Source organism: Lissotriton helveticus, chromosome 2_1 (genome assembly GCF_964261635.1).
Source record: "Lissotriton helveticus chromosome 2_1, aLisHel1.1, whole genome shotgun sequence".
Classification (NCBI taxonomy): domain Eukaryota; kingdom Metazoa; phylum Chordata; class Amphibia; order Caudata; family Salamandridae; genus Lissotriton; species Lissotriton helveticus.
The window spans coordinates 1,996,595,545-1,996,620,604 of NC_136059.1; the positions used below are offsets into that span (position 1 = coordinate 1,996,595,545).

Sequence of the window (25,060 nt, forward strand, 5' to 3'; positions counted from 1 at the left end):
GATTTAACCCAGATCAGTTGACTGGGGGTGAGTGCTTGCAATGTTCAACACTCCGTCCATCATACCCTTTGGTTTTCATTTGTTCGCCCCAAGTTGACAGGGTATGCCCAGACGTGGGTCCCTTGCTCACTTTGCCACTGTATTCAAGCTAGCCTGGCTGATGACGGCTGATTAGCCAGGAACCGGTCCTAGGATGCTTGTTTCTGGTCCAGGGAAGACATGGCTTGGCAGTTCAGGCTGAACTGTTCCCATGAGGCACAGGGTCAGACTGATTTGCATATGGCCATGTCTGAACTGGGGTGGCGGAGTGAGCTAAAGAATGATGATGGATTAAACCCAAATCAGTTGACTGGGGGTGAGTGCTTGCAATGTTCAACACTCCATCCATCATCCCCTTTGGTTTTGCATTGTTGCAGCAAAGGCGGCATCTCAGGCATCAAGTACCTGTTAACCCCTTCGACGCTGATGACGAGCTGGGCTCGTCATGAGGTAGCCTCCTGCTACGCTGATGACGAGCCCAGCTCGTCACGTAACATGCGAATGAGTAAATCTCAGCGTACGGGCGGAATTCCGCCCGCACGCATGCGGTTAAGACATGGTATGAGAAGCGTGGTACGGCGCTGAGGGGAGGATGTGCCAAGCTTCAACTCTCCCCAGCGAAGTAAAGAGTGGAGTGCTGTAACCTTGGAGGAGAGTATTAGGAGCTCTCTTTGGGAAGCAGGGCCTCAGTGGGTGCGGAGACTTCCCTCTTAGGTGCTGGTGTGGCTTGCTACTATCCGGCCCCTACACAGGTCGATGCTCAGCAGGATCCCTCAAGCTGTTGCAGCCACCTCGAGATTTCATTGGCGCTAGTTGGCACTAGCTGGCCTTAACATATAGGCAGTATATCTCTGTATCACTCAAGAAACAGCCTAAAGGTGCAGCATTAGCACAAGCAGGCGCATAAACCATTTGAGGGGGCAGAACACAAATTGCCCCCGTGTAGCATGGGAGAAAAACTTCAGTGGGCTATCTAGGAGTGATATCTGAGTAATTTGTTACACAATCATCCTCCAAACCCTAATCTAGATGAAGCATCACTCAGTCCAGGAGATAGCAGGGAGAACTCGTATCCCTGCAAAAGCCTCAAAAGCAGCAAAGCTTGCAAAAACGGTCTGCAGGTCGGACTAGAACAGACAGAAGAAGCAGAGAGAACCAGTTCCAGGGCCAGTCTCTTCTTGTTTATTATTGTATCCAATCCCCCCCTCCCCCTTGAGGGTAGTCTGGAGTCTAGGTACACATATCTGGAACTCCGGGGTATCTTCTGGAGGGAGTAGGGAACTAGCGTCTCTGTTCCTGTGCAAGTTCGAGGTAAGGAATAATATTGTGTCTGACAGAGTGTACACAAAACAGCAAACAAAAAAGTAAAGGAAGCAGCTATAGATAGTTACTTATCACATAACCTAAATTTCTCCCTCTCACTTTTGCCTGTTGAAGAGTAGGGTATTAAGACCGCAAGTTTTCAGCCTCCCTCTCCAGTTATCATGTTTATCAAATGAAATATATTTTAAAGCACCATTCGACCAAGCCAGTTAACACTCCTGCAAAGGTGAAGACGCTTTGTCACTTAATGGCACAAGACACTTGCGGCATCCCAGTCAGATTTTCCATACAAAATATATGAACCTCGCATGACACGGATTCGCACGTGCTGGCTGCACTCTCCCTGCTCCCCAGTTCGTTTCTTGCTTGAGAAGCACTGAGTCCGAAGCCGCGGGCCCGCCTCTCTGCTTTTGCACCGCCTTCCTCCCTAGCCCGCCCCTTGTGCTGGCGGAAGGGAAGCAGAGAGTCCCGCTGCACTGTACACGTCCCGCTGCACTGTCTGTACCCAGGATCGCTGAGGCAGCGCGCGGCAGCACCAGCTATGGGCAGCGCTGTACTCTGGGGCCCCAGGGGCCTGGGCGCTGCCCCTCGGATCCTGATGTTGTCACAGCTGAAAAGGCAGAGCCCTGTCGCCCCTCTCTCGACCTCTTTCCGCCTGTTTGGCAGCAATAGCAGCTGGCCTGGACCCGGAGAGGGCTGCGGCGAACGGGGGCGTCCGCCCGTCAGAGTGGGGTGTGCCTCCGGCTTCTGGGGAGACACTGCAGCTGCAGGTAAACACAGTGCTGTGCCAAGTAGAGGGACGTGGTCGGAGGACTGCGCCAGGAAGTTATGTGCCCCTAAAGATGGCAATGCCCCCTGCTGTGCATTGAGTCCCTATGTTATCTGCCCTTGCAGGGGGCAAAGGACAACTGCCCATAGTACCTCGTGCTCTGTGGAGCCCAAACAGCTGTCTGCTGCCCCTGTCCCTTAAACACTGATCTGCTGAAGAGCAAAAATGTTTACAACAAGATAGCTGACAAACTCTTTTTCTTTCCCTCCAAGAGAGTTAAGGGCGCAGGAGGGGGGGCTCAATATTTTGTCCAGGACTTTAAGTGCGATGAAAAAGTGGGGGGTCTTAAAGACTTTTATTGAATTAATGTGATTTCCATAGTGTGCCAGGAGCTAGTTATTTTGGTTCCACTGAGCTTTCTGTTATTGTTTACATAACATTGACATTCACTTAAAACCAGCCAGATCAATAGACTTTGTCAATGGTTGTTAGCTGTTTAAAATAATTGAACAACAATTATTTTGTTGCAAACAATATTGAAAATGTTTCATTTATGAGACTCTGAATTACTGTGGCCTGTGGAAGAGGCAGTAGTAGCCTGAAGAGTGTCTCCATCACTCTCATCATGGTCACACTCTCCTTCAGACATTTTTCACTACACACCTCATCCATTTGCATATCTTTCACCTCATCTCTTTTCTCTCCAGGACCCTTGTCTCACTCTCCTGAATGCATTTCCTCTCATCTCCTTCACTTCGCCTTGTCCATGTTTTGACTAATGTGTGCCATCTTCACACACATCTAGTTGCCATTGTGATTCTGTGCAGAACATGAGAACATTCTTCTGTGAGGTCTGCAGCAGGCGGGCAACTAGAGCCAAATTTCGGGGGGGAGGGGGGGAAAATATTTCGGGGGGGGGGGGGGGGCTAATTCTTCCAACCACGGACAAAGTGGCTGTGAGAAGGGGTGACCACACAACAACAGCCTAATTTACAACTAAATGGTATTTTAAAGACCTGTTAAGTACTCGGGTGCGGCTGCCATTACATACTCGCCGGCCGCGAAGCTGTGTCAGTCCGGCTGACACACACAACGGGTGGGGGGGTGGGGGGCTGAAGCCCCGTGAGCCCAATGGGTGTTGCGCGCCTGGTCTGCAGAGAGTTTGAGGATTGGATAACCATATATTCGGAACACCTTTTTCTTACACTGGCGGGCACTGTGTGAAACTCGCACTGCTCCCAGTCCAGGTCTCTCAATCATAGCCCGTTATAACAGAAGCGTCCGGCACTGATCGGAGGTAGGGGGCTCGGGGGGTGGGGCGAGGATGTGGGGTGAAGCAGGAATACAAAAAAATTACCTTCTCTCCGCTTACTTGCCTCCATAGTACTCTCTCGCTCGACCTTACCGGAAGCACACCCAGGCAACCAGTCAGCCAATCACAACGCTGCCTTATCAAGGTTTTGATTGGAATGAGCACCCAGTTTCGGCACTCAGACACTGCCTTGGGGCATGGGCATGTTCTCCATGTAGATTGTAATGCAGCCTGCATTGAGAACATGCAAAGTGTGCTAGACCGTTTGGGTGGGCCGAGAGGGCCCCGGGGAAACTCTTACTGTGCACTTTAGGAGGGTGCTACCACTTCTTATCTAACCCCTAACGCTAAGCGGGTGGAAGTAGGAGAAAATAAAATGATAATAACCCAAGTTATTATTATTTTATTTTCCCTTTGTGTCACTGCAAAAAAAACAGTGGGGCGACGCTCCTTCGCCTTAACGCCACTGCGTTATAAGTACCTGGAGGTGACTGTTCAAAGTATGCACTAAACAAGGGTAATATGCTACACAAAAAAAATACAGAAGCACAACAGTTTGGAAATAGCTAACACTCTTAGGGAAAGCAAGATAAAATAAAACGTGGAGTATATACCGTAACTAAATCCTTGACATGGATTTCGTTAGCGTTTTTTACATTCCTTGTTCAGAAATCAATCAGTGTTTTTGCCAGTAAAGTTAAAGACATGAATATAGGGCCTGACGGTGAGCTGTTTCAATTATTCGTTTTAATTGCAACTGGGTCTGAGACTCGGAGTGTCTCGACCCTCTTAAAGGCCATCGATAAAATGAGTAGCCTCAATCCTGGTAGATGCTGGCACCTGTCACGTTAGAGCCCAACTATTTGATAGTGTCCATCACCACCCCTTGTTGTAAATAATTTTGTCCACCCTAAGCGTGGAAGGGTATACTCAGATGTGAGTCCCTTGCTCATTGCACCATCAGGATTCAAGCAAGCCGGGCCGAAGACGCCTGAAATGGCAGAAACCGGTCCCCGGAAGCTTGTTTCCTTCCCAGTGTAAGAATTGGCTTTTGTAGTCTGGTCTGCCCTGTTCCCATGATGCACTGGGCCAGGGACAGACTAATTTGCATACAGCCAGGTTCTGAAACTGGGATGGTGCAATGAGCTAAAAAACGGTGTTGGATCTAGCCCTGATCTCTTGACTGGGTGAGAGTACTCTGCTTAATTCAGAGACTCTGTCCATCACCACCCCTTGTTGTAAATAATTTTGTCCACCCTAAGCGTGGAAGGGTATACTCAGATGTGAGTCCCTTGCTCATTGCACCATCAGGATTCAAGCAAGCCGGGCCGAAGACGCCTGAAATGGCAGAAACCGGTCCCCGGAAGCTTGTTTCCTTCCCAGTGTAAGAATTGGCTTTTGTAGTCTGGTCTGCCCTGTTCCCATGATGCACTGGGCCAGGGACAGACTAATTTGCATACAGCCAGGTTCTGAAACTGGGATGGTGCAATGAGCTAAAAAACGGTGTTGGATCTAGCCCTGATCTCTTGACTGGGTGAGAGTACTCTGCTTAATTCAGAGACTCTGTCCATCACCACCCCTTGTTGTAAATAATGTTAGATATTTGTTGGCGTCACTGCCACAAGACATCTAATCATCCAAGTTCCCTTCAACTGTTTGGAAACAGTTGCAATCATTTAACTAAGGCGGCATGCATCGCTTTAAATCGGCCAGGTCTCGCTGGGTCGCAGACCCACCAGTAATAAAGTGACGTTGAACCTGGTCCCTATTGAACCCTACATTCATCTCTTTATTTTGCAAGGTAAAAACACAAACTGAATTTTCAATATTGACTGAAAAAAAAGTAGGTCATCCATTATACCGATGCACTCCTTGTTTGCAATTCATATGTTTTACTTAGGCTTGCATTCTTTAAGAGGGTGTCGCTTCTATGTGTCCATGTAAGATCAGTTTAAGAGGGTGTTTGCAACGGAGCATGGTTTTAAGGTCTGGATTGGAGGCTGAGGGAAGTGCCAATTTCTTATAGTGCAGTACTTAATTTGAGCTGGTGGTTTCTGGTGGGGCCCACCTGAAGTCATTTCTAGGGACTGGCACTTACTTTTCCTTATCAGGCCTTGATCAAGAGGAAATGAATGGAACACACACAGTGGGAAAGAAGAAGGAAGAGAAAGGTGGAAAAATCGGGACAAAGGGAGAAAGAATTAACTTACAGGAGTAAGCTAAAGAGGTAGGGAGTGTCTAGTGGTGGGTTAGAGAGGCATGGTGTGGTACCAAAGCTATGCAGCCTTGGTATTGGGCACGCTGGCATGCAGTGATTGAATGAATGATGAAGCACTTATAGAGAGCATGGCTACCCAAAGGCATCCCAGCGCTGAGAGTGTAGCACAGAAGTATCTGATTGGGATAAGGATTCTTGTTGCAATGAGATGGACTCACTATCTGCATGTGATCTCGTGCAACTGGTCAAACAGCCTACTCATCAGGCGGGCCATATACTGGACGCGGTTTTTTCTAATGATGATAGGCTCAAAATAGACGATTCCATCCCACTGGCCTGGTCCGACCGCTTTGCCGTCCCTTTGGAGCTTCGGGTCGCTTCGATGCCTGCAAAGACTGGTGTCCCCAGTCAAACCAAATCTAGGAGGAACCTCAGGAAAATCACGAGCGCCTCCTTGGCCCCATTGATGCAAAATCACAATGCTGAACTTTTCGAGGATGTCAATGTAGCCGCTTCTGAATTGTCCAAAGCCATTAGCGCAGCAGTAGATCTGCTGGCTCCTATTTCTTCTTGCTATTCTGCGAGAAAGAAACCCTCGGCACCCTGGTTTTCGGAGCCTCTTAGGCTCATGAGACAGGGGAGCAGGAAGCAAGAAAGGGTCTGGCGGACGAGCTGGAATATGAAGGAGAGGGATAAACACAAGAAACTCCTCAAGGAGTACAAGATGGAGATTATCAGAGTGAAGCAAGAGTACTTTGCTAATCTGACAATGGCTCTGTCCTCTCCCAGGGATCTTTTCAAAATAGTGGACTCACTTTGTACGTTACAGATGCCGGACCCTGTAGTAAGCACCCGGGAATTCTGTGATAAAATCGCAGGATTCTTCCACTCGAAGATCGCGGACATCTATTCGAATCTTGAATTACAAAGATCAGTCACCCCTCCTCCGCCCGTCCCGTCTTTTCCGCTCTCGAAGGAGGCTTTATCTACCACCTCTATGACTTTGTCCGAGTTTCCGCCTCTATCTTATCAGGAGCTTGACCTGCTCTTAAATAAGATAAGGTCGGGGTCCCCTCTGGACCCATGCCCCCTTAAAGTCCTGAAGGAGTGCAGAGACTCCTTACTGCCTTTATTCCTGGACATCATGAATAGGGCACTTTTCCATCTCAATGGAAGAGTGCGGTGGTCAAGCCCCTCCTAAAGAAGCCTACACTAGATCCCGAGGTGCTTAAGAATTATCGCCCCATTTCTTTGCTTCCAGCTCCAGCAAAGATGATGGAGACCCACCTAAATCAACATCTGGCGGCTTTTCTTGACTCCTCGGGTCTCCTAGATCAATCTCAACATGGCTTCAGGAGGCATCATAGCACCGAGTCAGCCCTTATGGTCGTTCTGAATAACATCCGTATGGAGGTAGACCAGGGTCATACCACCGTACTGGTCCTCTTGGACCTGACAGCCGCCTTTGATACCCTATCCCCTTCGGTTTTGACATCTCGCCTGAGGGAGATAGGGGTGGAAGGGGCGGCTCTGAGTCTGCTGGCCTCCTTTTTGGACCAGAGGGAACAGAGGGTTAAGCTGGGAGAGTTCCTATCTCCATCCCTACCTGTGCAATGTGGGATCCCACAGGGGTCGGCATTAAGTCCGACCCTGTTTAACATCTACGTGACCCCGCTTGCCAGGCTGGTTAGATCTTTTGGGATGGAGGTAGTCTCGTATGCTGACGACACACAGATCTTGGTGTCCCTCTCTCATCTGGTTAACTCGTCACCGTTCAACTTCAGGAACTGCATGGAAGCAGTGTCCCAGTGGGTGATCTACAATTCACTAAAGTTGAACCTTGAGAAGACTGAGATCTTGGTGTTTGGCCCAAACAATAACATCTGGTCACCTGAATGGTGGCCGCCCTCGTTGGGGACCTGTCCTACTCCCATGGAGTCGGCACGGAACTTGGGAGTATTGATTGATCCCGCCCTCTCCATGACTCTGCAGGTCAATAGAACTGTTGCTACCTGCTGGGGTATTATTAAAATTCTCCAAAAAATAAAACATTACCTGTCTCCTCAGGCGTGGAAGCAAGGGGTGGTAGCACTTGTCGCTTCACGACTTGATTATTGTAACGCCTTATACACCGGCATGAATAAGAGCCTGATACAGCGTCTTCAGACTGCCCAAAATGCGGCAGCGAAATTTGTTCTGGACGCTCGTCAGCAACGGCAGCCAGGAAGGCCTTACACTGGCTTCCTATTGAATCGAAGATCATCTTCAAAACGCTCTGCCTGACCTATAGTGCACTCTCTGGTAAGGGGGCGGAGGGTGTTAAGAAACTGCTGCTACCCTATGTATCGGGCAGAGACTTACGCTCCTCCTCAAAGAACCTGCTGGTTGTACCTCGCTTCCGTAGGAATAAATGGGGCGGTAGGGCTTTTTCTTCAATTGCCCCCAAGTTATGGAATACCCTTCCTTGTGAAATTAAATCTCCGTCTTCCGTTCTGCTTTTTTGGAAAGCACTGAAAACATGGTTGTTTGCAAGGGCGTACCCGTAGTTACTGTTTTCTTTTTTGTTCCTATGGTTTTGCTGTTAGGCGCCTTGATGCCTTCAGGCTTAGTTGTGCGATACAAGACTCCTTTCATTTCATTTCAGATGTTCTGGATCAGCCAGGTTTTGAGCATTTTCCGGAAGGGGAGAAACTGATTAGCTGTGCGAAGTGACGGGGGAGGGAGTTCCAAAGGTTGGCAATGTTCTTATTAAAAACTGACATTGAAACTGGTCCTCATTGAGCCCTACATCCATGTCTTTAACTTTGGAAGGTAAAAACACTAATTGATTTGTCAATAATGACGGTAAAACACTAGTTGGGAATCCACAGCCGGACTAGGAACAGCAACCAGCCCTGGCAATCTGCACACCTCCCCCAGTAGTGTAAGGGTGTGACAGTCTCTGAAAACATTTTGATACCAGGGACTTATTTTTTTTTCATATCAAGCACTATGACGGGGTCTGTCTGTGGGTCATAAAGGTGTTCAATACACATGTTCAACCAATACCTGGCCTCTCTGCAGATCACACAGAGCAATCATCACATGTGCCAATTTTAATTGTGATTCTATGTGAAAGTGCTTGAAGAAGGTACTCGGTGTACATTTATTAACAAGGAGAAACTAAAAGAAAACGCAATGTTTATAGGTTAGTCAGTGTGTTGTGTGTGTGTGTGTGTGTGTGTGTGTGTGTGTGTGGGGGATGTTGAAGTGAATGTGATGTAAGTAAGTACCTGCAGGACAGAGTCAAAAGAGGGCACTGAAGAAGAAGGAGATAATGGGCGAGTTACGTATATGGAACATCTCAGAACAATTGTGGGAGAAAATGGCCTGTCTAACAGAGAGACTGAAGAGAAAAGTGGTGTGAAGAGAAGAACAGATGTGAGTGAAATACTCCAAAGACCAGTACTGCCACAGAACTTAGTAATGTTTAATTTACAGTCTAAAATTTTGAAAATAGAAACATTTTCAAATTATAATTATTGGCAGCAAAATAATTGCTGTTACTTATTTAGCTGATACCGCTTACAACCATCGGCAAAGCCAAAAGGTCTGGATTGGTTTAGGTGCGTGTCCGTTATTGTGTCATATTGTTTGATGCTGTAGTAGAAAGCTCACAGAAAGGCACTAGAATACTGGTTGAGTGGCACGCTGTGGGAAATACAGGATTTTACTTTGTATGATTCAAGCCACACTCTTAATTACATAGGCCACTCCTCTTGGAAAGGATTCCTAGCTATGCTTAATAGGCCACACCCCTTCTAGAGATGCCCTGACGTTTTTAAGCTCATTTAAAGCCATGTTGGTATGACTGGTGGTATGACTGTGTGAGCACTGACAGCTTGGAAATTCCTTAAACTAGATTTACCAGCTCCATAAAAGCCAGCTGAGGGTATAGTTAGAAATTAACATTTCATCGTGTGATCCTAAGAACATGTTAATACCCAGTGAATTTCAGTGGTATTTTAAGACTCTTCAGAGTTTATGAAGTTTTATTTAAAGGATACCTGTAACATTTTATGACGTATTGCCGTATTATTATGATAATTCTTTACCTTGTAATAAATACTTGTAATAAATACTCTGCTCCGAAAGGTAATATATATGGGAAACCGACCACAATAATGTTGTTTATTTTCATGGTCGTTTGACAGAGTTTTTGTTACCAATGCAAAAAGAACACATGAAGGACGGAATGCTAAATTAATCAAACATTCACCTCCAGGTTGTGTGTCTTACGCTTTCATGCCCTAAGTGAACCGGGTATGCCCAGACGTGGGTCCCGGGCTCACTGTGCCACTGGATTCAAGCTAGCCTGGCTAATGAGGCTTGTTTTGGGTCCAGGGAGGACCTGGCTTGGCAGTTTGGGCTGAACTGTTCTCTGGGGGAGCAGGGTCAAGACTTATTTGCATATGACTGGCTCTAAACTGGGGTGGCGCGGGGAGCAAAAGAGCGATGTAGCTAACCCAGATCTCTTGACCGGGGTTGAATGTTTTGATTTGTTCTGCATCCCGTCCATCATTTGTGTGTCTTTAGGGTTTTTGTTACCAGCAGGACATTTTTAACAAGTCAGTGGAAAATTGCTCTTGATTTCTTGTTTCCCCTGCTAGGCAGCTAGCCTGTATTGGTGCCAAAGAAGGGAGTGATTAGCTGCAAACACAATGTTTGAGTTGACTGCAGGATGTTTGTCTGCAGCCTGCCCATTCCTAAAATCACTAACATCAATTTTTAAGTATTTATAATGGAAGAACCACCATATAGAGCTTTAGGGCAATCATTCCTTTAGACCTAGTCAGTAGGAGTGAATAAAAGCGAGGTACTTATGTGTAAACATTGCGCACAACTTGATAAAACAAAATAACGTATATGAATATTGCAAACTTTTACAAATACTACATTACTGGTATGTAAGCATCTTGGCTGTGCTTTCGTATGTGAGCATGTCTGCAGAACGCCCATTGTGTTTCATGAAACAAATTCTGCCATCTCCTCTGGTGCCATGTGGTGGGCACAGTGAGTGATTACCTCCGGTGTGTCTCTCTATGCTATTCAGCCTAGGGAGCAAGGTTTGAGAACTGTCAGCATATCCCTTCTTACTTGGAGGTGCTGAATTTGTCCTCTGGACATAGTCTTGTGCATAGCAACAACCTTTTTTTTAGGACATCTCTACTGATGGGAGTCGCCACTAAGCTATTTATTTAATTTATTTATTTATTTAATGCCATTTATAGAGCGCGTACAAATACCCTTAGGCGTCTCGGCGCTGAAATTGCATTGAGGTTTCACCCTGGAACAGAAATGCGGAGATGGAAATCACTGATTGAACAGCCAAGTCTTCAGGTTTTTTCTGAACTGTAGAAGAGTGGAACTAGTTCTTATGTGGATAGGCAGAGTGTTCCAGAGTCTAGGGGCCGCAGTTGAAAAGCGGCGATCGCCCCAGGAGACTGTTCGACTGCGTTGTATCACCAATTGATTAAGAGAGGTGGATCTGAGCGTTCTCGGGGGGTTGTAGGGGATCAGTTGCTCTCTAAGGAATCTGGGTCCTAGTTCCTGGAGCGATTTAAAGACAATACACAGCGCTTTAAATTTGACCCGGTTGTGAATGGACAACCAGTGATATTGTTTTAGCGTGTCCGAGATGGGAGCAAATCTGGGTTTTTTTGAAAGCACTCGGGCAGCGGCATTCTGCACTGTCTGTAGTCTTTTTATGACTCTGTTCTGGGCATTGAGCAGCAGACCATTACAATAGTCCAATGAAGACAACACTAATGAAGAAACCAGTGTTTTTGCTGCTGATTCTGGCAAGTAAGGCGTGATTTTTCTTACCATTCGCAGCTTAAAGTGAGCATTGGCAGCCACCTTATTCGCATGGGCCATAAAGTTGAGCTGGTTGTCAAAGGTGACACCTAAGTTTCTGACTTTGGCCGTGGGACAGGGAGGAGTGCCCATGGCCGCTGGCCACCAAGTTGCCGACCAGGTTGGGGAGAGATTGCCGAAGATAACCACCTCCGTTTTCTCGGAGTTGAGTTTCAGGCAATTTCTTGCCATCCACTCACCTATGGCAATCATCCCGTCTTGAAATCTCTCCGCCATTTCCTGTCCGTCTCCCTTTATGGCCAGAACCAACTGGGTGTCGTCTGCGTATGAGGTCAGGCCCATCCCGTATGCTTTGATGACACTAGCAAGGTCCGACACATATATATTAAATAGTGTCGGACTCAGGGATGAGCCTTGTGGGACCCCACACGGTAAGGACAGGTCAGCCGACTGGAAGGAGCCCATTGTAACCGCCTGGGTTCTGTTGATCAAGAAGGAGGCCAGAAGGTCTCTGGCAGTGGACTGAATGCCCATCCTCTCGACACGGTCGACCAAGATCTTGTGGTCGACCGTGTCGAAAGCAGCCGACAAGTCAAGGAGGACTAGTACAGCAGTACCTCCTTGGTCACGAATGATTCTTATATCGTCAGCTGCTTTGATGAGGGCGGTTTCCGTGCCGTGGTATTTGCGGAAGCCGAACTGGGTATCATCCAGCAGGTGGTTATTCTCAATATAGGCTGATAACTGCTGGTTCATAGCCTTTTCTATGACCTTTGCTAAAAAAGGGAGACTAGCAATGGGACGGTAGTTCTTCAGTTCACTTTTATCTAACCCAGGTTTTTTAAGCAGGGGTTTGATAAGAGTATTTTTCAGGGAATCAGGGTAAGTACCGGATGCTAGAATAATATTACAGAGGGTGGTTATGATGGGAACAACTGTGTCTGGTACTGTGGCTAGTACAGAAGAGGGGCAAGGATCCAAGGCTGATCCTGCTTTAATCGTGTTAAAAATACTTGTGACTTGATCAGTGGTGAGGGCATTGAAAGAGGTCATGGTAGTACTAGTTGGATTAGTCAAAGAAGTGATCAGAGAGGTGGAAGCACTACTATGAGCCTGGTCCAGGTTAAATGCTTGATAGATATCATTGACTTTAGTAAAGAAAAAGTCTGACAAGGCATCACATAATGTTTGTGATGGTGGTGGGTTGAGGTCTGGAGCATTTCCCGCAAGGGTTTTTGCGACATTATAGAGCTGTTTGCTAGAGTTTTTGGCAGCTTCTATATGGCGAGTGTAATAATCCTTTTTTGCAGTTATGATCATTAATTTATAAGTGGCAAGGGCTTTCTTATAAATGTCCTTGCTTTCAGTGTCATATGTTCTATGCCATTGTCGTTCCTTGTTCCTGGTGAGTTGTTTTTGGTTTTTTAATTCTTTCGTGTACCACTGAGCTTTGGGCGTGTTTCTGTTTTTAGAAATTGATTTGGTGGGTGCCAACTGAGTGGAAGCTTCACCCAGCCATTTTTGAAATTGATTGGTAGCAGTCGCTGGGTCGGTGGATAGTTTCGGGATTGACGCATCGAGAAGCGACCTTAAATCGTTAGGATCAATATCCTTCCAAACTCTAAAAGTGCCTTCTGTTGCAGGGTTCACTGTTTTCCTCTGCGGGCCTTTAATGGTAAGTTCGCTAAAAATGACAGAATGGTCTGTCCAGGTCATAGGGAGAGCCGAAGTGACGGACAGTCCTTCCACATTGGTGAAAATTCCATCCAGCGTGTGGCCTGCCAGGTGGGTAGGGGTAGTAACCAGCTGTTTAAGGCCCATCAAGTCAAGATCAGATATGAGGGTTGTGGTGTCCCTGTCGCTGTGAAGCTCCAGGTGAAAGTTAAAATCACCTAGTATTGTGGTGGATACTTCTGATGCTATAGATTCGGTAATATTGGTAAGATCAGCGAGAAACGCAGATCTGGTGCCAGGGGGTCTATATATCAAAGTTCCCTTAAAATTGTACGTGGGGGCCATTTTGATGTCAAAGTGCATGGCTTCGCATGCTTTGATGGGTATAGGTGCACAACGGGTTTGGTATTGGTCTCTTACAATGACGGCTATTCCACCACCTTTTCCCTTGGGCCTATCCTGCCGATAGGCACTGTACCCTGGAGGAACTGCCGTAACATAATCGGGCGCAGATGCTTCGTCGGACCAGGTTTCTGTAATATAAAGTACATCTAAATTAAAATCGCTGATCAGATCGGCTATGTCCTGGCAGTGCTTGCTCAGTGATCGCGCATTGACAAGAGCCATGAAAATATGTGTGTCTACCTCCGTAGCTCGACTTTTACTATACAGCGAGGGGGTAACGAGCATGGGCAGGGAATTGCAGTGAGGACACCGTGTGTGGGATGCCGATAATGTAAGCGAGACATCAAATTTGGTGCATAGTGGAGCGTAGGAAGGGCACAGCTCCCTAAGCTCACTGCGAGAGTAAGAAATGCGAGAGGCAGGGGTCGTGGCCCTGGGCCCGGTCCCGGCGCGGACGGGCGCAGACGGGCCCGCCTTTGGCGCGCCTTCGGCGCGCCGCCGGCGCGCCCGCTGCGCCCGCCCGCTGCGCGGACGGGCGATGGTGTTGCTTTTGTACATAAGTTGGGCGGGGCGTGAGGAGGGTGGGAGGGGCGCCGAGCTCTCGGCCAGCCTTCCCAAAGCAAGATGGAGGCCAAGTTCGATTCCCAGTTTCCCTGCGCCTGACTACAGCGGCGCTAAGGGAGGGCAGTTCGAAACTAGGCAAGGGGATCTAGTCTGAAAGCGACAATATCTTAAAAACGAGCAGTTTAAAATATTCACAAGCCTTAAAATCAATAAATTGTCACAATCGTTTTTGCCAGTCAAATATGCATGCAAGGTGCAAGGGAGCACAATGAGACCTCCGGCTTCCGCCTCAGAGGGAAACTAGTAGCAATTACCAGCGTTGCTGCAGGGACGAGATTTAAATACCCTGGGAGGGCGGGAGGGGCGCCGAGCTCTCGGCCAGCCTTCCCAAAGCAAGATGGCGGCCAAGTTCGATTCCCAGCTTCCCTGCGCCTGACTACAGCGGCGCTAAGGGAGGGCAGTTCGAAACTAGGCAAGGGGATCTAGTCTGAAAGCGACAATATCTTAAAAACGAGCAGTTTAAAATATTCACAAGCCTTAAAATCAATAAATTGTCACAATCGTTTTTGCCAGTCAAATATGCATGCAAGGTGCAAGGGAGCACAATGAGACCTCCGGCTTCCGCCTCAGAGGGAAACTAGTAGCAATTACCAGCGTTGCTGCAGGGACGAGATTTAAATACCCTGGGAGGGCGGGAGGGGCGCCGAGCTCTCGGCCAGCCTTCCCAAAGCAAGATGGCGGCCAAGTTCGATTCCCAGCTTCCCTGCGCCTGACTACAGCGGCGCTAAGGGAGGGCAGTTCGAAACTAGGCAAGGGGATCTAGTCTGAAAGCGACAATATCTTAAAAACGAGCAGTTTAAAATATTCACAAGCCTTAAAATCAATAAATTGTCACAATCGTTTTTGCCAGTCAAATATGCATGCAAGGTGCAAGGGAGCACAATGAGACCTCCGGCTTCCGCCTCAGAGGGAAACTAGTAGCAATTACCAGCGTTGCTGCAGGGACGAGATTTAAATACCCTGGGAGGGCGGGAGGGGCGCCGAGCTCTCGGCCAGCCTTCCCAAAGCAAGATGGCGGCCAAGTTCGATTCCCAGCTTCCCTGCGCCTGACTACAGCGGCGCTAAGGGAGGGCAGTTCGAAACTAGGCAAGGGGATCTAGTCTGAAAGCGACAATATCTTAAAAACGAGCAGTTTAAAATATTCACAAGCCTTAAAATCAATAAATTGTCACAATCGTTTTTGCCAGTCAAATATGCATGCAAGGTGCAAGGGAGCACAATGAGACCTCCGGCTTCCGCCTCAGAGGGAAAGTAGTAGCAATTACCAGCGTTGCTGCAGGGACGAGATTTAAATACCCTGGGAGGGCGGGAGGGGCGCCGAGCTCTCGGCCAGCCTTCCCAAAGCAAGATGGCGGCCAAGTTCGATTCCCAGCTTCCCTGCGCCTGACTACAGCGGCGCTAAGGGAGGGCAGTTCGAAACTAGGCAAGGGGATCTAGTCTGAAAGCGACAATATCTTAAAAACGAGCAGTTTAAAATATTCACAAGCCTTAAAATCAATAAATTGTCACAATCGTTTTTGCCAGTCAAATATGCATGCAAGGTGCAAGGGAGCACAATGAGACCTCCGGCTTCCGCCTCAGAGGGAAACTAGTAGCAATTGTGCTATAACTGGTGTTGCAGTGTAATATTGGCATTTTTGGCTCACTTTGTTCCTTTTTCTGCCTATAAAAGAACTAGGGAATCCTGCCCCAGCTGCTGGAGGGTCACACCATTATCCACACTCGGTTCAGTGTCCGTGACATATTCTCAGGGAGGCCGTGAGTGGGCCAAAACTCTCCTCATTCTCAGGCTCGTAACCACATCCTGGGACTTGGTAGTTATGTTATACAGATTTGTGGAGCTCACTAACAGCCGGGAGGGTATCCTGGCACTGAGCAGGTGCTAGTCTAGGCACACCAAGAGCCTAGTGGGACTACGCAAAAAGCCAGGCCTTCAGCTTCTTGCAGAATTCAAGGAGTGAGGAGGACGATTTTATGCATAGAGGATGGTTGTTCCAAGCTTTAGGAGCGAGCACTGAAGGAGAAGACTTGACCACCGGATCTGGGTTTCCGTATGCGTGTGATTTGTGCACGTGGGAGTCTAGACGAGCGGTGGCGTCTTGAAGGTTGATGAAAGCAGATACAATTGTTGGGGTATGCTGGGCCAGCTGGCATTGACCGTGTCTGTGTTTTCATATTGATTGTAATCCGCTCTTGAGGGCTTGAGGCATGACACCCTTGATCATCTTTAAGTGTTTGCTTTCACTAATCCTCTCTCCTCACTTAAAAACTCTCTCATAACACAAGAGGAAAGTAAAGGAAGTGATTAAATCACAATACAGATCTTCTCCTAGAGGTTTATTGACAAGTGATGTGAAATGTATTTACACAGTGGGGAAAGTGAAAGAAATACCTAATGTCCATTGTGGATAAGGTAGCTTTTTAGCAGACTTTTCAGACGGTCAGATAATATATATTTGACAAATAAGTATACGTTACTCAACTGAGGAGATGTAGATACAGAAAGTCACAGTAATCTCAATTGGAATAGTGGATACATTTCCAGCCGAGGATGTGTGTTAAACAACACTTTGAATAATATATCAAAGCCGTATACATAAATGTAAGATGGTATTCTCACAATGAAAGTAGTAACCTCACAATGAAAACGGTAATCACATGATGAGCTAGTGATCCTACAAAGCAGCTGGTCACATTGTGAAATAATAAAATCGGGCCCGACCATAGAATCTGTTAAATATTCCCAAAGCTTTAATGTTCATAAAGCTTTAAGGTTTAAAGCTTTAAAACCTCAAAGGCACAGGAGAAACATATAGGAATAAAGTACTTGGATTATGGTTCCGGAGAGTCCACAGATGGCTTTGGCTGTTCATACACACCAATAGAAGCTCAGAACACATCTGGAGCGGAAAGGCACAGACTAACACGACGGAGTGCAGAGCATTCATTTTGAGTTGTCAGGGTTTGCGAACAACTAAAGTGCATGAACCATAATCAATAGCAACACAGATCACTGTGTAACAAAGGGAAGCTGCCAGTTTCCCTCAAAATGGTTTCTTTGTAGCAAATCAGTAATATTTATTGCTACTCTAGAGGTTCATAAACATCTAAACAGCACAAAGAACACACCAGTCATTCGAGGTAGGTGGTACTTCAAAGGAGAGGGATAGTGTCTCAGGGCCTGACTCACTAAGGTAAACTTACACTTTCGTGGAAGTTTACGATTTTATGTTATTCCTTCCCTTTGTGAATACCAAACAATCTTAAACTTACTTGAACGTGTAAGTTTACCCCTGTGAATCAGGCCCTCAGAGCTTTGGTCTGCATTTACTGAACGAAGAGGGAGTAGACTGGTGAAGTTTGGCCTTCTGTGAAGGGTGGAAGTCCCCAAGCACACAATCTTGAAACTGGTTCCAAGGGTACTAGCATCTGACCAGTTCACTAGACACCCTGGTTCTGGACCACTGACCATGGCAGTGCCATGGGGGAATCAAAAATAACCCTTGGTGCAGTGAGGGGTGTGCTCACCTAGGAGTCACAATCTGTCTTCTCTGTGTTCGGTACCAGTTGATCTCAGTGGGCAGCCACCAGTTCTTTTAAGGGGTTCGAAGTGAATAGTGATTGTTCTTGAAATCAGTAACTTTCCCTGGTTTTGTGTTGATCGGTACAATATGCTTAAAGGTGCTAGTTTACTTATTCGTTCTCCATCTGCTACCCGAAGGGAAGAAGTGGTGTATGCGATTGACATCTGTGTGAATCACTCCTCTTCTATGGTGTAAACACAATTCTTTTAATTTCTCTTTTTATTGAACAAAACCAATGGTACCAAGGCGAGTCACAGAAAAGGGTAATAGTTAGAAATGACAATAAAGGCTTGCAGGCCAGTGCATATATCCACTGATGGCAACAAAGCCCATTAAAAAGTGAGCCGGTCAACATTGAGGGCATGGTTCTGAAATTCAATTGAAGGCAACACACAAAGCCCCCCCCCCCCCCCCAACACATTCAATTTCGCCAATTTACAATCCCATTTGCCAGGGCAGCCTCTTCGAATGAAATCGTCTTTTTCGGCTATCATTGCAGTGGTAAAAACAATTCTTATTCTAATGCTTAAATATTCATGATCGGCGATGGGTAAGCCTAACGACAGGTGCAGTGGTACTGTTGTCAAGGATTTACCATAGACATTCCTTTTAGTGTTTGCAAAGATTCACAATAACAATGTCTGTTCATAATGCTCACGAATATTACTTGTATTAAACAATAAACTTGAAGGGCACTCTCCATTGGCAGCAAGCCTCTGGAGTTAGTTAACATGGGTATCAGGTAAGCATTTCCTCCGGATGCTATGAGGCATCCGAAAAACAATTAATAAGCTATCAGGAGCCAGGACACTTGCAGAGTGGATCAAAGTGGCTAGACCCCTTGAGCCTATAGGTTGGGGAGACGGATGTAGGACCAGCCCACTCAGGCCTTACATAAAGGTTGAATTTTAGGAGCATCACTTTGTAGTTTGAGAATTAGGAGGGATTAGGGGGCTACTCACCGCTGCTGAAAGAACAATACAGGGGAATTATCAGGGAGGAAGGAAAAATGACGAGGTTGGCATAGCGTGCCAGGGCCATTTCCTCTTGCACATGCTTTATCTCCAGCTGTAAGTATCTGAAATGCAAACAATGTATAATGCGCATATTCATGGTGCTTCCCAGTGCAGCCCTAATTACAAGATGAGATCCCTATTTGGGTCGAGCCTAGTGCAGCTCGCATGCGCAGCTGTAGGAAAACGACCTCTTGGAATCACTCTGGACTTTTCACATGCTCGTGCATGTGTTTTTTTTAGTTTCTTTTTTATTGGGCTTTGCATGCGTCTTTCTAAAAAAGACAGCACGCAATTGGGCAATGTCCCACCTTTCCCAGGAAATGTATCCACCTACAGCTTGCGGTTACGAGCAGCAGTGAGCAGTGTGCCATCTGTTATGTGTCAGATTTCATCCGAGCGCACGCTCACCACTCGCGGGTCGCTGCAGCAAAAGTGCGCGTCACTTTCAGGGGTGGGGAATTTGTATCGCCCGACGCCCTGGACATGAGGATTCTTCTTGAGGACAAGAAGTTTTATTGTCTACTTAGTCCTCCGGACAAGTAGACATTCTCATTAACCCTTGTGCATCTAATATAATCACAACACCGTTATTATCTGAAATCTTAGTAAATGCGCCTCTTCATAAGTAATTACGGTAACCAAGCTAAGCCTGGTACAGCTTGTGCTCACCGGCAATCCGAGAAGCAGAGACTTCACACTGCAAGCATGCCAGTGAGCGATGCCTTCTCCCATATTCGTTATTCTTCCGGGTGCTAAAAGTTGCTGCCTGTGTGCTCTTGGTGAAATAATAAAGATACGCCACTAATGGTGCAGAGCGGATACCCCTGCAGTGGTAAAGGCAAGCATGTACGGGGTCAGGGAAGGTGAAAGTCGTGCGTTACGAGTCCTTAAGTGTGGACAGGAATGCTGTATATGCAAATTCCCCGAAAGAGTATGACGTCAGAGGAGCCCTGCGAGCTGAAACTGAAGGGAAGCTGAACAAAGAGGATGTGAGGACCCTGGACACATTCGGATGTAAGATGTACTTGTATGATAAAACACACACAGATGCCTTGATGCTTAAAGGTTCCTGGTGTCAGCTTCGAGTGAAATAACACCACAGAGCCTGAAAAGTGAAAACTAGTAATGCAGGAAGTATTTGATGCACTTGTACAGCGTTCCAAAGTTTCTGATTCAAGGAACTGCAGTGACTTTCCTCTATTTACTTTGCAGAAAGAGGACATGCTACCATTTCTAGACATTTATTTTGTCATTTTCAAAAGAAAAGCCTTTTCTGTCCGGGGGAATAGATCTATTCATTTGGGTAGTAGGCTCTGAAGACTGAAAATAACGGGCTTGTTCGAAATATATCATATGGTGGAGATAAGAGAGATGGGGCACCAGTCAGGTCACAGACCTGCAGATAAGACTGACACTTATTTGCGTGGGATAGTTGGAGAACACTAGGAGAACTCCTGGCGCACGCAGTCTGGGCCAGAAAAAAACAGGAGATTAGAATAAGGAGCACAAGATGCCCCTCATCACTTCACCTGCCCTGCTGGCACAACGATGAGCCGATAGTAAGCAAAGCAAATGTAACTTAATATGTGAAATCCTCAACGTGGATTCGACCATACATGCTCATTTTCTGAAAGTATGAAGAGGGTGATTTAAAACAAATAAAAAAAAGATTGTGGGACTGTATTTTGTCCATAGACCTTCATTGAAGCAGAGGCATTTTCAGGTGGCAGACTGCTAAAATAAAACCGTTTTAAACCAGGAATCTCCTGTGAATCGGGTCTGTTGGTATCTATGGCTCCAACAGTTACCAGTTGCGTCCAGCTTGGCTCATACAGAGCAGGAGGGACAAAGTGATGTGTGGGAGGATGGGGGCCACCAACTCAGGCAGCTAGCGATTAACAATGTCATGGTTGATAAACATGACATGCCTATTGCACGTCAGGAGCTCCTAGGCCACGAGGCACTTACTGAAACTCAACTAGTGGGAACCAAGTCCCAACCAAGAGTCAGGCAGCAAGCAACGGTGTGGGAAACGGGGAGTGTTTCAAAATGCTCAAGGCTTCTTTTACTACATTCTCTCAAAGGCATTTATTTCCGAATGGAGGCGGTAGTGAAACTGTACAATTCCTTCCTTCCTTCACTGGGAGCACACTGGTGTGGTTAGGTGCACCCATTGTTTCCCCCAAGCTGCCCAGTCCTCCTTCTCCCCGTCTTCCCCAGTTTCCTAACGTCACTGCATTCTGTTCCCGTTCAAGTAACCTAACTGATCAGCTGCTGCAATTTGAGTTTCACCTTTTCTCTAAATAGATCCTTTACTTAATGCCATACCATGCTCATAAATGCCCATCTCAGGCTGTTCTCTAATGCCCCCATATCTGCTTTGAATCATTCAGTTGCTTTTCCCAGCCTCTCTTCCTCCCATCACTCACTGAACCTTTAGCACCACATTCTACAGAGCTGTATCCCACCGGTTCACAAGTCCTCTCCTATTAGCCAGTACTTGTTGTTGATATTATTGTGCTTCACACTTCACTTGTGCTCTTTGCAAGGTATATTAAAACAGACATTACCACTATTTAATAGGATGCTATTCAGTGACCTTAGAAGGATAGATGGCGGAGACTGCCCTGCCAGGGTTTCTAAAATTCTCTTCCAGCTTGAGCCCAAAACTAAGAGAACATGTAAAGTGTCATCGGCCCTCCTTCTGTTTGAGTATAATCATGGCTGGACGCCACCTGGATCCTAACACCTAAATGCTAAAGTAATGAGGAAACAAAGGTACACAGCTTGTTACCACTTACTTAAAAGAAGCTACGATTTGGAGGCTGTTTTTTTTAATTTTATGCAACTTCTATATGTAACACATATGCACTGTAAAAATGTCACATGTGTCAGTACGTGTGAGTATTTACGGGAATAACAATTTAAATAGCAATTCCTATTTTTTTTATTCAATACTATCAAAACGCTACTCATCCCACTGTAGGGTGTCAGAGCGCTTTACATCACACACACATTATACACGGACTATTAATCATACAAATGTGTAGTGTAAATCAATGTACATGATGATGCATAAGACAAAGAAGGATGTAAGGTGTAGGTGTCACAAACAGTATTTACTGGTAGGAATTATATGACAAGATTGTATAGCTGGTAGAAATAAAAAGTTGGGTTTTAAAATATAACAGTGCTTGGGATAGTCCATTATTTATGTTCAAATAACTTTAGCAACCTTGTAATAACAGATTAAGAACAAACAAGGTTCTAAACCCATGTCTTGCAGTTTACATGCAGGTGCTTGATGCTGGTTCATAGCTCACTGTGCTATATTAGAAAAGCGCAAATTATGAACTGCAAGTAGTGGCCCACTACCCTGTCTACATAACAAAATAACCTGTAATCTGCATGTGACCTGATGTGCTTTGCAGAATACCCATTAACACTATGCTACTTCATGTGTCAAAACTGTAACTAAACAAAACACAGATCTCCCCAGCAAGTTCTTTAAGCACCAGAGTTTCATTAATGTTTTATTATTATTCCCTAAAATTTACTAGGCACACATAGCTCACCGCAGCACATGCTTTGACCCCATTAAATATTGTAAAATGCAGATGTTGCATCCAATCAAGCAAGAACAGATTTTCTGTCATGTTTCCCCTTGGTGCCAATTTTTTTGAGACATAAAAAAAAAAAGGTACATACAAGTTGACCCCTTTTCAGGACTCCGCCCCGTGTGACTTCATACTCTTTTTGTTGCCCACTTTGATCTCCCAAAGTAAAGTTTTTCCAATCCCAGAACTGCTCATGACCATACAAGTTAAGAGCAGGGAGTTTTGGCTCACAAAGACATCTTGCTTTTCTGACTTTGCCTCTTCTATTAACTACCTTTCCCCACTGGATCACAAGTAAAAACTCTCGTCGCTCTCTTTGTCCTCCAGGCTACATGTCTGCTCTTCGTCTGGCCAAGATTATTTTATTTAGGGTTTGTTTTCACAGCGCTGTTAATCACCAGAGGTGATTTCCGAGTGCTTATCTGACCTATGTCCTCTGGTACTTCTCCCTATGATCTTGATAAAGCTCTTCTTCTTTCAACAGTTTCCACTTTATTTTGTACCACTGTTGACTTTTCCTATACATATTCTTCTGCTTCTGCAGGCCATCCTTCCCTATATTTTGGATTTATTTATAAGGCTTAATAATCTTCTATTTTTAGAACTATAAATGATGGAACTATAAATATTGTTTACATAATAGTACTCGATTTGAGGAAAGCAAAAGTTGTAATGCCAGAATCTGAACTCATAGTGTGCAGACCACAGCAGTTGTCTGGAGTAAATCTTAGCCCACTGAGCCATCTAGCCAATTTGCTGATTCTGTTTGAACAACTCTGGTTTCTTTTTTTGTGCTGTCATCCCGTCACCTGCTATCCCTCTGTCCTGAAATTATCTGACCTTTTATTTACTGGACTAAATGGTTTGGCTGCCTTTATATTTCTCTTACCAGCCTCTTTCCCCTACAACATCCTCTGGTGCTTCTGCCCTTGAATTCACTAATGTTTTCTCCGGAACCTGTGTGCCTTTTCCTAGTACTATATCCCTTCTGTCTTAATTCTTCCTCAATTTAATCCTTGGATCTTGCTGCAGGCCTCTCCAGGTAACCCTATCCTAATACCTGGCCAGCCCATCTCTTGAATACTGCCTGGTGATTCTTTCAATAATTCACAGCTCGGGTGTCTGTTTTATCCACCTCAATCCAGCCTGGCCCCGTGAGATCTGCCTCAGTGCCATCTGTGAGTCTCATGACATTCCCTTCATTGATTCAGGTATTGTGCTATTGAAATATCCACTCAGAGCTGTACTGTCCAGGCTAGCCATTTTTGACTCCTTCCCCCATGGCCAGTCATTGTGCTCCTCGCCACTCACATCTATTGTCCTTACTGCACAATTCAAAAATGGATACATTTGATTTGCCATAACTGCGTTACCATCAATGCACTGGTCACAAAACGTGTCTACATGTCAATGCCTCGACCTGTGCTGCTTTTTACATGTATTTACTACTAGGGTTACTGTGGTGGCAGTTGGCAGGGCTGCTGGAAGGCAGGAAGCAAAGTGGACTTGATAAGGTAAAGGGGTTGCTCAGAGCCCTTAGATGAGTACAGATCGCAGAGGGGGGTAAAGAAGGCTGAACAGCCTGTGATGAGCGAAGGCAAGGTAGCAGCAGTAGATAAGAGAGGTGTTGGAAGGGATGATGCCTATGGTGAAACTGGAAGGTGAATAAAACCTCTTCTGAGAGGGAGGAGAACCTGTAGTAACATGTTCAAGGGGTACAGAGCCCGTGATGAGGGAGTGGCGAGGTCATGGGATGATTAGTGAGAGGAATATTCACTCCAATGTATTTAGTTTGAAGGTATATGTGTAGTAAGGGAGTGGTGTACTTTAACAGTAAGTGTGTGATGCCCTTGTTGTGAGCAAAGAGAACAGATGGGTTATGAACCCTATGATGAAGAAGTGGAATTGGTATGGGCCCTATAGCAAGTTAGTTGAAAGGCAAATGTTTTACTGCTGACAGCAAGAAAACAATGTGGAAGGTAAAACTTTATAATCAGAGAGTTTGCAAGAGCAAAGAGGCAGAGGTGGTCAAGTTTACTTTAGGTTTTATAGTGGACTAGTAATCAGTCCTTGCTAGTACGTATAGCTTTTACTTTTATAGAGTACGTGGGACAAGTGGGTTTCTTTACAGGGCTAGAAGATTATTGTATCTCTATGTCCCTTGGACAAGTACAGTTTTTAAAAAATTCCACACCCCTGACTTTAATTTTCGCGGCCGCGCTTGTTTTAATCCTGCAATCAATACTCTCAAATGGCGTCTTTTCTTCAATGAGTGGCGTTTTCTCTTTTATCAGGAGCTAAAAGTTATTTAAACGTGTGGCTGCCTGGACGTAAACAGAACTTTAGCCCATCAGCGTGCACGCTAAATTTGCAAGTTACCCCATCTTCAAGCTGTCTCTCAGCAAACAATGTTGGTTTCCCTTTAAATTTTGGCTCACATAAAGCACCTTAGTCTGACGGGGAGATAGGACACGCTTCGCTCGAAAAGGAATGTGAAAACAATACTTTTCTGAGGAGCCAGGTGTGCGCTACTTACATTATTGAGGGGCCAACTTTGCAATTTAGTAACAGCAGACCTGCTGAACAGGCCGGACTCCTGCATCCCCAACCCCAGCCACCCTCA

General features: G+C 46.0%; 1 protein-coding gene across 1 annotated transcript in view; it reads left to right on the plus strand.

Annotated features, from left to right (window-relative positions):
- The first annotated feature begins 1,791 nt into the window (after positions 1–1,791).
- Positions 1,792–25,060, plus strand: part of LOC144819000 (uncharacterized) — a 752,739-nt gene continuing 729,470 nt past the window's right edge. The window contains exon 1 of the mRNA XM_078676962.1: positions 1,792–2,132. Coding sequence (XP_078533088.1) covers positions 1,904–2,132 — 229 coding nt within the window. The 5' untranslated portion in view covers positions 1,792–1,903. The remainder of the gene's footprint in view (positions 2,133–25,060) is intronic.